Raw genomic sequence first — 14,539 nt, 5'->3', positions numbered from 1 at the left:
CAGTGGCGTAGCGACCGCCCCCGCATGAATGTTTTCTCTACGCTCCTGAAATTTTATATAATTTCAGAAATGCAACACATAGTGTCGGTTATTTTTTTAAAATACGAAATAGACAAATAGCTGAAACAAAAAAAAACATGTATTTCTTCCCTGGGGCCCCTCTATACACCTGCCAAGTTTCATGGAAATCGGAGGGCGACACAGGGGTCAGATTCCCACTTCAATTTGTCATCTTGACATTTGAGGGGGTGGGTTCCCCCCTAAAACTGTTTTTTTAGCCGAAAAAAACACGTATTTCTTCCTTTGGGCCCCCTATATACACCTGCCAAGTTTCATGGAAATCGGACGGGGCACTTAGATAATCTCTCTTGTTAGTCTTACACTTTGTAATTATATAACACTGCATATATTGTAACGTTTTATTTTAATTTTTAAAACTGTAACTGTAGAACAATTGTATAATTTTTGTATAACATTTCTATCTTGTTAAATGTGTTAAAGGTTTCATCCTGGAATGGAATGTCTCACATTTATGTGTGTTTCCATTTCCAATACATTCGAATGAATACATATTCGTTTCAATGGCATTTACAAAATCACCTCTTGACATTTTATGTTAAACAAGTAAGATTATTTTTGTGCACGAGTGTGTTAGCCGATGCGTAGCAAAGTATTTTAGGAACAACACTTGAAAAAAAAATCTTGTAGGACTAACTAATGAAAAATTTCTTTGTAATCGAAGATTTAATACTTTTTAAGGTGTGGTGATATTATAATGGGATTGAGATACGAAACTCTTGGATCCGGATCCAAACAGGTCCGGATTTTTCTGATCCGGATCCGTTTGGCCATTCCTAGTTAGAATACGTATCAGCACAAATAACTTCATGACTTTTATTTATTTTTATGTAGAAGCTGGTCGAGTGGGTTCCCAGTAGCATATCAGAAGACAATGTCTGCGATAATAAGCAGGAGCGTACTGCCTCAATCAAAAGAACCCTGGCAACTTAACCTGTGGGCCCTCAGAAATGCCATATTAATTTACTTGCTCGCAGGTCGCCTAAAATATATATATAAAAAGAAATCCCTCATCTCACACCTTTATAGACATACCGTTTGTCGGAATCTTTTAAAGCATAAATTATATGCAGTTATGAATCCAATAGGAAGATTCTAGTTGCTCGGACAGCCTGTTTTTTATTACAACACAAACAAGAAAACCTGGTAATTCATGGGCTTTTACCACTAATATTAGTTTTATGTGTGGTATTTAAAATGTAACTTCCTACCAAATATTTTCAAAGGGGGCCCAAGCCTTTTTATATTCAAATAAGAACTGAGACAAATTTCCCACATAGTCCACACATGTTAAGTGTTACATATTATTTTCGATTTTTTTGCTAGTGTAACAAGGTAGTTCAATTTTATTTTAGGTGTTTAACACTTCAAAAGCTAACTGTTCTACGTACTTAACCCTCTGACGTCATCGATGATATATATACGTTGTAGTATTTTCGATATTTTTTTTACTAAGTGACCCCAATATTTTAGTTGCAGGGGGGCCCCAGGTCACTGCGCTAGGACACTGCATTTGTTCGCATACGTGATATTCAGAAATGAATATGTTTTGGACATTTCCGGATCACTTCGAAGATAAAGTATGAGGAAGTATACACAACGGGAAGACTATGACAATTTTCTAATATTCGAAACATATGTTACGAGGCGCATCCAGAAAGTAAGTTTCCCTATTTTTTTTTTAAAAAAAAAAACAACAACACAGTTTCAGGAAACCATTTATTGGCAACAGGTACAGCAAAGGTTCAGCTATTTTTCAACATAGCAACCACCAGAATTGAGACACTTGTCGTATCGTGGTGTCAACTTTTGGATCCCACTGTCGTAGAACTCTGCCGCCTGTGAATGGAACCAGCGTGTGACAGACGTCTTCAGCTCTTCGTCGTTGCCAAAACGCTCACTGGAGGACAGGAATTTCTTGAGGTGCAAGAAAACGTGAAAATCGCTGGGAGCCAGATCAGGACTGTAAGGTGGATGATCAAACAACTCCCAGCCAAATTCCGTCAAAACATCTGCTGTGGAAAAACGCTACTCAACTCCGTAATCGTGAAGCGACGGTTCTCTACGATGCGCTGCCGCACCAGCTCAACCAGATCATCAGTGATGAGGGACGGACGCCCACTGCGCTCTTCATCATGGACACTTTGACGACCTTCCGAAAACTGCCGACACCAGCGACGCACCATCTGCTTACTCGTAATGTTCGGCCCATAGACCTCACAGAGCTGACGATGAATGTCAAGTGGCGGAATGCTTTGTGCATTCAGGAACTATATCACCGACCGAACCTCGCATGCGGCGGGAGAAGGAATCCGAGCTTCCATTTCGGACCACTGCTGCCTGGCTACTGGCATGCGGCGGGAGAAGGAATGCGAGCTTCCACTTCGGACCACTGCTGCCTCGCTACTGGCGCCGGTCGGGATCTGTCCGCCTGGCATATGATTGATACGGCTTAGCTCTGCTGCGCATGCGCAATTTACACGGCTCATTATTTTTACTTTCACGGGAAGAAAATAGGGAAACTTACTTTCTGGATGCGCCTCGTATTTATGTCGATTGTTGGATAAGTTCTAGACATGTATTAGATATCCAGAATTGGATGTATTTTGGATATCCAGTTTTGGACAAGATCTGGATATGCTTTGGATATCCAGAATTGGATGTGTTTTTGATATCCAGTTTTGGAAGAGATCTGGCGACGTATTGGATATTCGGAATTGGACAAAGTTTCTGACAGCCAGTTTTACACACGTTTAGGCTGTGTATTAGATATCAAGAATTTGTCGAGTTTTAGATGTCCAGTTCTGGATATCCTATAGACGTCCAATGGATATCCAGAAATGGATATCTAATGGACATCCAATGGATATCCATGGATCTGATCTGGACATTGTGGATATCCAATGGATATCGCTGGGAGATTTGTGCTGTATAAAGGACCCCTCCTCCTCCTTTGCGAACAATCCAGAGCAAAATCTCCCATGATGGCATATGACTTCCAAATAACATAGGGCAGCGGTACTATGCCTTAGGAGAAGCCATACCCTCCCAAGGGAGTTCGAAGGAATGATGTTACCAATTTTTGCCACAAAAGTTCGACGAAAATAGACCGTGGATTGTTAACTAAATCGATTTAGAAATTGAATATGCTTCACGATAGCTAATTGGGAGGTAACAACGTCTCTTGTCGTAACGTTAATATTACACACGCGCTTTCTTTCTTTATCTTATTTAGAGATAATTTATAATAAAAAACAATATAAAATTGATATGTCCATATCATAATTAAGTCAAATATTTTTTTCACTTTGTCACACCGAAGTGACAAAGAGATAAGCAACACGTGCAGCTTGCCGTGTCGCTTCGGTTCGAAAGGTTGCATTTATTACTGGAGGTTCGATTCCGAGCGACACGTGCCACCTGTCGCTTGTGGCTTCGTTCTGAAAGCTCTCTTAGATGAGTTGGGGAGGAGGAAATTGTTGATTTGATTTGAGTTTTTTTTAAGTTCACTTTTTGCACCTGTAGGTTAATGGGTCTTGAACCTACAGTTTAAAGTGGTATCCGAACCACTGTGCAATGTGCCTCCACCGGGTATCCTTGAATACAAGTCAACGACGTTACCACTACGCCGTCGGGGAGGCCCTGATTTGATTTAATTTTTGTTATTCACTGCCACTCTTGGCTAATTGCAACGATGAGGATGAGTAATGATAGGATGAGATTGATGAAGGGACGCTTACAAAGAACACCCAAGGGGTTTCAAACCCGGAACCCTTGGCGTCGTATCACGCTGCTCTAACCACTTTTTTTTTTATAAAGGAAGACCCCTAAGCGGCAGCGTTCCCCACACATCATACTCATATCAATTAATCTCAAATCTATTTTTCATTCAGGAGAGACAAACACAAACATCCATGTCTTAACCGGGATTCGAACCCGGAACTCCTGGCGTCGTAGCGCGCTGCGATAACCACTCGGCTACGGAGGTCGGCGATGAGGATGTTGTGGTGTGTTCATCTTGTCGCGATTAAAATTTGAGTTGAGTTGATTGGTTTGATGTTTTAAGTCCACTTTGTGCACAGTAAGGCTAATCGGGACTCGACCTACAGTTTAAAGTGGACCACAATGTGCTTCCACCGGGTATCGAACCCGGGACCTCTTGATTACAAGGCGACGACGCTACCACTCCGCCATCGGGGAGGCTCAAATAAAGTTTGAGAATAACATTTTAAAACACTAATCCAAATGCGAAATCACGAATTTAAATCAAGCTTAGCTGTGCAAAATGTTCGAAAACTGGAGATTTAACACAAAATAAAGAAGAAATATGATCGTGGTGCGAGCATGTATCGGCTTCCAAGTTTCATAGCAAATGACGTAGGCTAGTGTTTACCAAAGTAAAGGTGCGCACTTGGCGAAGTTCAGGAGAGGCGGGAAAAACGTGAGTAAAAAAGGGGCGGCACGAGTCGACTTACCATTCTTCCACTGACCTAGTGCAGCAAGAAGCTGCCTCGAGTCGGCTGGAGTTCCATTCAGTTGGCTTTCAACAGGCGAAGGCAGAAGTTGCGCGCGAGAGACTGTGAAGTGCAGGAAAAACTCGAGTTCTTTCGGAGTTGGTGTCGAGGGGAGGCGTGACATGATGGAGAAACTGTTCGTTTGTGAGTTAGTGCAGATTTTCTGTGCAACCCTGGTGTTTTCATCTTCGATGCATGCTGTTGGTAAGTAAATGCCTTTTCGTTTGTCAATATTTGAGGGTCAAATGCGCAACTTGGTGAAAAGTTTGCACCTCGCGCTTTTGGTTCTGGTACCTTTGCAGTTGTGGTACGTTTTAAACATTTCGTTTCAGATACCATTCAGTAGTATGGTCATAAAGGGAGCAGGTTTGACAGGGCCCATCTTTATTTCTAAAAGAGAAACTTCAAATGAGACATAAAAGCTGGGGTATAGCACTCAACGCTAAAACCGAATTCATAATCTGGTATGACTTAAGATGACCGGACCGCTCTCCGATTTTCTTCATATTTGGCATACTTACTAATTGAGGCCTGCTAATGACGAATCTGAAGTTAAAATTTGTCGGAAACTTCTAGAAATTGCAAAATAATTGCGAACCATTGACGCTAGCCCCACGAACCATTGGCGCTAGCCCCACGAACCATTGACGTGTGGTTAGATTAGTTTCGGTCAGGTTAGGCAAACATAGTTAAAATTCGGTGTCGTGGTAGTATCAGGATCTAGAAATTGCAAAATAATTGCGAACCATTGACGCTAGCCCCACGAACCATTGACGTGTGGTTAGGTTAGTTTCGGTTAGGTTAGGCAAACATAGTTAAAATTTGGTGTCGTGGTAGTATCAGGAATATATATATTTTGCTTGTGAAACAAAAAATTTCGCGAAAATCGACGTTTTCCATTCCGAAAACTAACGCCTTATTTTCGCTTATTTTGCAATTTCGAGACGTTTCCGACAACGAGGAGTTTTCTCCCAGTTTCTTTGATTTTTTTTGTTGGTTTTAGGGGATCAATTATATCAATTTATATTTAATTGCATAATAGTTAGAATGTATAGACTTCTAGAATATTTATATTCTATTTTATGTTTTCAAGACATACACTTAAAGTTTCAGCCAAGAAGCCATTTTTTAAAAAAATTTATCTCATAATAGTAGTGTTAACTTCAGATTCGTGATTAGGAGGCCTCAATTAGTGAGTATGCCAAATATGAAGAAAATCGGAGAAGGGTCCGGTCATCTTAAGTCGTTCCCATAATCTCCATTCTAAAATTCGTGGACCTTGGGGGATGTAAGGAGTGACCCTTTACGAAGACACTCAAATGTCAACCTCCCTTCAACGTAGGGACTGGACTGCATTTGACAGACTAGCGAGGCTCTGGCGTCTGGATTCACGGCCAGTATAATCCTCCATGGTGGTCGTGTTGTGTGCTGTCCTGTGTTTGTAATTGTCCTTTCACTAATTTCACTTTATCACCTTTCATCCTTTCTCATCTTCGTGATTAGGCAAAAGAGGCCAGTAAAATAAATCAAGCCAGTCGTGGACCTCGGTACCATCGCTTTCGATTTCGGTTACGTCCCAGGTCCCAGGTTCGAACCCTTGTCAAGCATGGATGTATGATTGTTTCTCTCATCACCAATTTCCTTTCATATGGTTGTATCATCAAATCACTGGTTGAAAAAGCGACGCCTATTAACAAAAATTGAAAATATTTTGCGTCGCTTTTCAGATTTTCTAGGTTAACCGCGACGATGAAGTAGGATGGATGATGAATTGATGAAATGCACCTTAGGGCAAATTGTAGATCCGGTCTCGATTGCCCTGTTATGTGCATAAAGCTGAAATTAGGACCCTGGTTACCACAGACGGCATGGACGTTAATTTATACAGATATTCTGTGTAAATTTTTAAATGGAGTATCTATCCTCTGTGTGAAGGGAGGGGGGTTAGGTATTCTTTGGTTGATTGATTTAGTTTATTTTACTTTGCGTTTTATGCCTCTTGGCTAATTTGCGAAGATTGGGATGAGTGATGAAATTGACGAATAGACATTCACAAACAACCAAGCCCGAGCAGGATTCGAACCCGGGATCCTTAGAGGTATTCTTTGGGTACATTTGTGACGATTCCAAAAGCCAGCCTCTGTACTGGAGTGGTCTGCGTCTCGCCAAGAAACCGGAGGTCTTGTTCGAATCCTTGGCAATGTATACATAGATGTATAATTGTTTGTCAAACCATCTATTTCATCAGTTCTTCATTCATCCTCATCGTTGTGATTAACCCACGATTTAAAAAACTGCCTAAAATAACTGAAATGGAAAAAGAGTAAAAGAGCATTTGCCCCTGCTGGTTTGCTAAAACATAGGGAAGATTTCGCCTGTGTAATATTCTTCCCAGTATTTGGATGTGAAGAGACCTCCCAGATGGCGTCGTCGCCTTGTAATCAAGGGGTCCTGGGTTTGATACACACATAGTGGTTCGGATCTCATTTAAACTATAGGTCCAATCCCGATTAGCCTTACTGTGCATAAAGTGGACTTAAAACACCAAATCAACCAACCAATCATTTGGACGTGAAGTAATTTTGTAAAGAGCGGAGGGGTCGACTCAAATAATGAGCTTTTTTCTTTGCAGGCAGTCTTTATCGTAATTTCATATATTTGACGTTTTCTTTATTTAAGAAAGCTGGGGAAGTGTAGAAAGATCCCCTTCGGGATGTTAGTGGTTCGAAATTTTATGTTAATATTAAATACTATTAATAATTTTATTGATCATTAAATAATTACACCCCTTTGTAGTTCAACAGTAAAATACATTTCCATTTTTTTCGTATCCAACCTACCTTCCTATGTATGTCATTGGTTATCTTCCTCGCAATTCAGTTAACGATAGGAGCACACATAAGACTAAGAATAATTCTTGAAATAATTAAAAATTAAATTAGTTAAGCAAAATTATCCCGTGTTCATTTCACTTTGGCTAAGAAGGCACAAAGGGGGAATGTGGAGAAAAGAACCCCACGACTTATTCACGATCTCGGACATATTTTGGAGTTGATGCGATTAGCACCACGCTCCAGGTACTCATTTATTAGAGGCTGGGTGAACCTCGGAGCCCCGTTGTGCAAGGATAAGGCCGGAAAAAAATCCCACATTAGATCACCCACCCCTGGAATCGAATTGGGTCTCAGGCGTGGCAGACGTCCTCAACTTTTAAAAAACAAATTAGAAGAAAACACTTTCTTTATTTTTTTATTTTCATTTTCATTCACTTTTCTCTTCATTTTCAACAGGATAAAGACAAACAACCATGTCTTACCCAGGATTCGAACGGGAGGTGTGGGTGAGTCTTCCTGAAAACACCCAAATGTCAACCTCTCTAGCCGGCCTCCATGGCAGAGTGGTTAGCACATAGCGCGCTACGACGCCAGGGCTTTCGGGTTCGAATCCCGGAATGGGGGTTTGGGTCTATTCATCAATTTTATCATATCGTCAATCATTCCCATCTTCACAATTAGCCAAAATCGGCAGAAAAGCGATGTAAAATAAACCTAATCAATCAATCAAGTCACCCTCTCTTCCACATAGTACACCCTGGACTGCATGGTTGCAAACTAACGAGGATCTGGTGTCGGGACTCGCAGTCAGTATATTCCTCTGTGGAACTTGTCCATGTGTGGTTATGAATTATGATTGTAATTTCATTAATTTCATAGGAGTCCCAGGTTCGATAATCGCTGGAGGCACGTAGTGGTTCGGATCCCACTTTAAGCTGTAGGTCCAGTCCGAATTAGCCTTACTGTGCATAAAGTGGACTTAAAACACCAAATCAATCAATCATTAATTTCATAGTATTACCATTCATCCTCATCTTCGATATTAACCAAAGTGGTAGAAGAGCGAAGCAAAATAATTCCATCAAATCAATCGAACGGGAGGTCGACAGCCCGCCCACCTCACCATCCCGACTCCCTGTACAAACTAACAATCAATCAAATCAATATTCTCTATACTCTATCCCAGGAATATCCGGAGCAAGTGAACGAATGCAAGTCTTCACAAGTAGTGACTCGAGAGGGCCCGACCAATGAACAACTTCGAGGGAACGGGACCGCAGCTCCCAGCCTTTGCAGCATCGCTCCGATCTCCCCTTCTCTACCGTTATGCGCGGCCTTGCTCCAGAGATTGCCGGGATAGAGTACAGGAACTTGGGAGATTTCGGATAAGTGCCAGTTTCATTACCACATAAGTTCTGTGTTAACCTTGTCTGGTTTGGTATGATACATCTTAAGAGTATCAATCTCATCACAAAGTTTGCAAGTCAGGAATGGAAAAAAGTAATTTACATGAACGGAACTTATCGGCTCTGTCACGCTTGCCACAAGCAGACAAGTATATACAAATGCAAGGTTGATTCCATTGTCTGCCAGCGTCACACATGAGGTAAAACAATGAAAGTTTGATTGAAGAGCCATTGCTAATTGCATTGAACTCATTAGACCTTTTTTCCCATAGCTATTATGCAAGGATGAGATGTGCTACCGCCTCCCCCCCCCCCCAATTTTATTTTTAAAGTATCGTCAACATCCAAGAAACGTGTTAGTTTTCTTCTTGTTGGAGCGGGAATTTAAAAATATTACTTTTTTATCGAAACTTATAGAAGCCATATTATACCAATATATTTTGGTGTGATAATCAGGTGACTTCGAATCTCACCACTGAAGTTTCCGGGTTCGAGTCACGGCAAGGGTTGTTTCTTTGCGAGTGACTTCGATCAGCCAAAAGTGGCAGAAAAGTGACGCTAATAAAAATACAAATTCAAGTCTTCATATTTCCCATTCATACTTCATTATTTAGGAAGTGAGAGCCCCCTCATAGGGACACACACAGAGGCGTAGATATACTTCTACTCCTGGGGCGAGGAGAATTCGGCACTCACCCTCTCTCTGCTTGATGCGCGAAAATGTATTTTTTCTTGTTTACTCTACTTTTTTAAAAAAAATATTCCAGTGCAAACAGCAACTTCGCTATTTAGTAAGGATTCAACAGCAAAAATATAAGTTTTCTATCAAATACGCACTTTCCTCTACAACAAAACTAATTTGTTCTCCTGCATAATTCCCTTTAACCTGAGACTTGTGTGTTTGTTCAATGTGTTTTCTGTCTATATATTACATTGAGCTGTGCTATGTTTTCTCAAATATGAACTATAATGAGCGCCATAACTGAGTAATATACCTGTTGCATTCAATTGCTTAAATAAATAAATGTGTAGTAAATTGAGCGCATTTGAGCGTATCGTTTGTATTTCGAGCGGAGAGAAAATTTGTGCTAAATTTAGTTTTTTTAAAAAAAAATCAACAACAGTATTAATTTAATAGGGTGTCAATACTTCCACGGAGCTCCGCGTTGTTTATTTGCTTCTATATTTTATTCTCCTAGCTTGCTCGGGGTCCTTTTTCGTCAACGTCTCACAGCTCACCTCTGTAAGCCCTGATTCTAGTGTTGAGTTTATATTAAATTATATTATGGAATTCTTAAAAGTAGATTGATGTAATTCATTCACTCAATTCTCACGAAGCGTAAGATGTAACGGAAGCGTCATTGAGAAAAATACATGTTATCAAGTGCAAGCATCCCTCATATCATCGTCGTTCGTTGTTCAACTAACAATCGTCCTATGGTTTAAACGTTTTCGGTTTTGTATCGTTTAGTTTTTATTTCGGGGTGTAAGGGGCGACCTTCTAAGGCACGCAAAAGTTAACACCTCTCTTCACGTTGTATACACCCGGAAACCACATGCTTTGAGATTATGGCACCTGAACTCGCAGCTAATATATTCCTTTGTGGGTTGTGTATTGTCCTGTCTCTTGTTCATCTGTATGTTGAATGCCTCTTTACAGCATCAGCTCTCGGCCGACCTGCATGGCAGGGAGGTTAGCACAGCGCACTATGACGCCAGAGGTTCCGGGCTCGAATCCCGACCTCGGCATGGGCAGGGGCGCCGACTTGTCAAAATTATTTGGGGGATTCTGATCACTGAAATAAATTAATGAATGACTCGCTCCCTCCCCTTTTTAAAGTTTTGGCCTCAGGGTTCGGAATCTCGTAAAAGCCCATGAATTCCTCAAAAATATTAAAATTTTTATTTACAGTTCGAATGCAAAATGTCAATTGTTCACGGATGGATATGTCACAAGTTTCGTTAAACATAATAGTAAAATATTCCCAACTTTTAATATCTGCTACCACGGAGCGCAAAACAGATCTCTATAATATATCAATGATCTCATTCTGAATGTCATGCAAGAGCCATTTGTAGTCCGAACGTCCCATCCACTCTCCTAGTTCATGCACACTTCTTTTGAAACTCTTTTTAGTAAAAAAATTAGCATTACTCATAATTATATACTTAGTATATAGTAATAAGTCATATGTTTTGTTGTCTCTGGTCATTGCTCCCCAAAGTTGATGGTTTAGCGGTCTCAGCTCCCCAAAGTTGATGGTCTAGAACATTTCAAATGTGTATTTAAAGTTAAGTTCATGTGGCACAATTCAGAGTAAACTTTACAAGAGAAGCAAAATAATACATTAGATCCTCTTAAGAAAAATTATTTGGGGGCTCTGCCCCCACATCGTTAACATTGAGGGGGGGGGCTCGATCCCCCCAAGCCCCATGGAGTCGGCGCCTATGGGCATGGGTGTTCTTTGTGAGTGTCCCTTAATTCATTTCATCATATCATCACTCGTCCTCATCTTCGCGATAAAGCATAGGTGGCAGAAAAGCGAAGAAAAAAAACACCAAATCAATCAATCAATCATCAGCTCTCATCAAAGACGTAGTGATTTTAGTACCACATGTGTTTTATACAGATTCAATATTTGTCAATTTTTGTAGTACCGATTTTTAGTTTTCTCCGTGTTTTAATTTGCTAAGGTCACTTTCTTGTATTGTATTGAGTTTGTGTTTTAAGTGCACTTTATGCACAGTAAGGCTAATCGAGACTTGACCTACAGTTTAAAGTGGGATCCGAACCACTATGTGCCTCCATCGGGTATCGAACCCTAATGTCACTTTCGAACTACTTATCATTATTAATTTATTTTAGGTTACTGTTTTTGCTAAAGGGTTCATGCCCCCTTATTAAGAGAAGGGCGCAAATAGCCTCAGTGCTGACGTACCCATTGTAATTAACAAGCAAAATGTTCCGCGTCGTCCCCACTCTAGTCTGTGTTCAGCTTAAAAGTTGGAAAAATATAGCACCGACTGCCAAAAGAGCGTACCTCCCATACGAAATTCATGGACACGCCAATGGGTGTAGACATTATTGAATCACCTGATGCGGTTGTTCAGGCAATTGTTTCCGAACGACTTGTACTTATTGTTTAAAACAGAGATGGCGGAAAGCATTACAGCGAAGTAAAACCTGACAGTTATGTCTGTAGAGTTAATTGACTTTACTTTCCCCATGGCAAACACAGAAGAGAAATTCACCACTTCTTCGGCATTCTTTCTTCACAAACCACGCGCAAGTTTGTCCTTCAACTTCATGTAAAGAAGTAATGTTTCTTGTTCAATGATAGTTACAACCAAATAAAGAAAGTACGTGTCAGTTTAGCTTTCGTAACCATTTAACAAGAGGCTAAGCGGGGCCGTCTTAGAGAGAGAAGAGCAAGCTTTTGTTTCTATTTAATTAACTATTTTCCGAAGCGTTTATAGACAAATTACAACGGAATGTACACTCACGAGCAAGGATGTGTGGCAATTGGCCACAGCTTTTCACTGGTTCTTATTTTGAGCTCACCAGCATTAATACATACTAATTAACTGTAAGAGCAGAAACCCAAATATTACAACTAGAAAGATACGAATTCCATTTTGTACTAAAGATACACTTTTCCTTCTAATTGTACGTTATCCATTTGAGAATCGAACCCAACGTTGACTAACAGTTGAAGCTAATGCCTTCGCAACAAGGGATTAGATTTTCCAAGGGGACAAACTTCTATTTTGGTTACATTTCTTCAATTTCCTGCCTCTTTAACGACGATGAGGATGACAGATTGTGACATTTTCAAATTTTGTCAAAACTTATTTTAGGTCCACTACAACGAAGTCTTGGAATCAAAGCGATTGTGTTAAATTGCTTGAATTATAAGTAAAATTAGGCAAATGAGGCCATAGACGGTTTAACGATGACCTACGCAACTAACTTTCATAACATAATTAATGAATACCCCTGAACTTAACACAACATAGGATTTGCGTTCTCAAATTATACAAAAGTGAAGTTTTGTCGTGCGAAATATCTACAGCTGTTCAACCGATCAAGCGTTCGAAAGTCATACGGTGCTTGCTTTGAAAAAAAAAAAGTTTTGGAAGTTGAATTCAATGTTGTAGAGAACCTACTTTCGTCGTCCTCATAAAAAAAAGTTGATCTTGGCCGGTGGTTTTGAGTAAATGGGAAGACAGTAGATTTACCTCGGGGATATTTCGGATTTTGTTACAGCACCTGTGCCAGAAGACATTCGAGACGTGATGTCAACGATCTTCTTTTACATCCTTTTGTAGACGTGTTTATTTACATGAAGACGTGCAGCGACTGAATAGTTCCGTGAAAGTGACAGTGACCCGCAGCCGCTGCAGTCCTACTTTGCATTTTTTTCCTTCCTTTCCAATCCATGTCCTCGTGACCTAGTCTTCTGCTCCTTGAAAGATTACTTCGGTCATTCAATACCGGCGATTCAAATAACTTACATTTCTTCACGTGTTATACTCTGACGTCCCGTAAGACATAGGAGGTGCGCAAGCATCTTGCTGTGGGCAACGATAAATAAACTTAAATATTACGGTTGGTTTTTCAGAGAGAGAAAGTAGGTTGATTTCGAAGGAATTATTATTGTAAGTCTTGGTAGCGTTAGATGAACGGGGATAATAACCATTCCGTTGTTGGTATTTAGTCTCGGAAAAAATATGCTCTGTTTTGAAACAACTTCCTTTTTCCCACTTATTAAATGTTTCTAAACCTATCCAAATACTTTAATAATTTAAATGGGATGGAGGATGTTCAAACAACTTGTGACGGTGAGCGTGGAACTTATCCAACTTTATGGCCTGTTGTTAATAAGGATATATAATTATTGCTCTCAAGTAGTGAATTACAAATGTACATATCTTTTCGTTCTCACCTTACATACAATACAGACGAAACCTCAATAATTTAATGGAATTGTATATTACATTCGGGAACAACTAACTATACCCGTTGATAGTTGAAGATCTATCGACACCTCTCAATAATGTTGTCATCAATTGAAATAGATACGTTATACAAAGTTTTATGCAAATTTGCGTTATAAAAGGGTTACAAGAAATAAAAATATGAAATTTATGTTGAATGCAACTGAGAAAATCTGTTTATAACTTGATATATTTTTAAGTTTGTTATAGTTTTTTTTGTATATATGACCTTATTTGGTTTGAGAATACAGCAGTTACAACTTTGATTGTATGACGTTGGTATATGTTATTTAATGTTTAACAAATATGGGCAATTTGTATATTACTCAATAAAATACAGTATCAAAAGAATTACAATAGATTGAATCCCAACAATGCCAAGTGATTTCTCCCTTTTTTCTTTCTTTCGTGCAAGCGTTAAAAATACAGATGATAGTTTTCATTAGATCAAAGGTAATTTTCTTGTATGCAAGCAATTAAAACTATGGTTGTAAACCTGTAGAAAGTGAAAAGTAAGGTTCTCCCTAGTGCCTTGCACCGTGCCATGAAGACAGGAGTTGTGGTAGGGCTCCACACATTCTTTCTCTGCTATGGTGATGATGTGATCAACGCTACACTCAGGCTGTCTTTACCGCCAGGTTACTCTCCACCAAGGTACTGATGAGATGTTGGATAAATATAGATCAATTCACTGTCATAATTCGCTATT

The 14,539-nt window shown here is 39.8% G+C and overlaps 1 protein-coding gene across 1 annotated transcript in view; it reads left to right on the top strand.

Moving 5' to 3' along the window:
- The first annotated feature begins 4,547 nt into the window (after positions 1 to 4,547).
- The window catches only part of LOC145984396 (uncharacterized), a 105,397-nt gene continuing 95,405 nt past the window's right edge, over positions 4,548 to 14,539 (top strand). Inside the window, exon 1 of the mRNA XM_083118057.1 lies at positions 4,548 to 4,796. Coding sequence (XP_082974183.1) covers positions 4,715 to 4,796 — 82 coding nt within the window. The 5' untranslated portion in view covers positions 4,548 to 4,714. The remainder of the gene's footprint in view (positions 4,797 to 14,539) is intronic.

This window comes from Lepisma saccharinum, chromosome 2 (genome assembly GCF_977018435.1).
Source record: "Lepisma saccharinum chromosome 2, izLepSacc3.1, whole genome shotgun sequence".
NCBI classification, from domain to species: domain Eukaryota; kingdom Metazoa; phylum Arthropoda; class Insecta; order Zygentoma; family Lepismatidae; genus Lepisma; species Lepisma saccharinum.
This window is presented reverse-complemented; position numbering and strand designations above follow the sequence as displayed.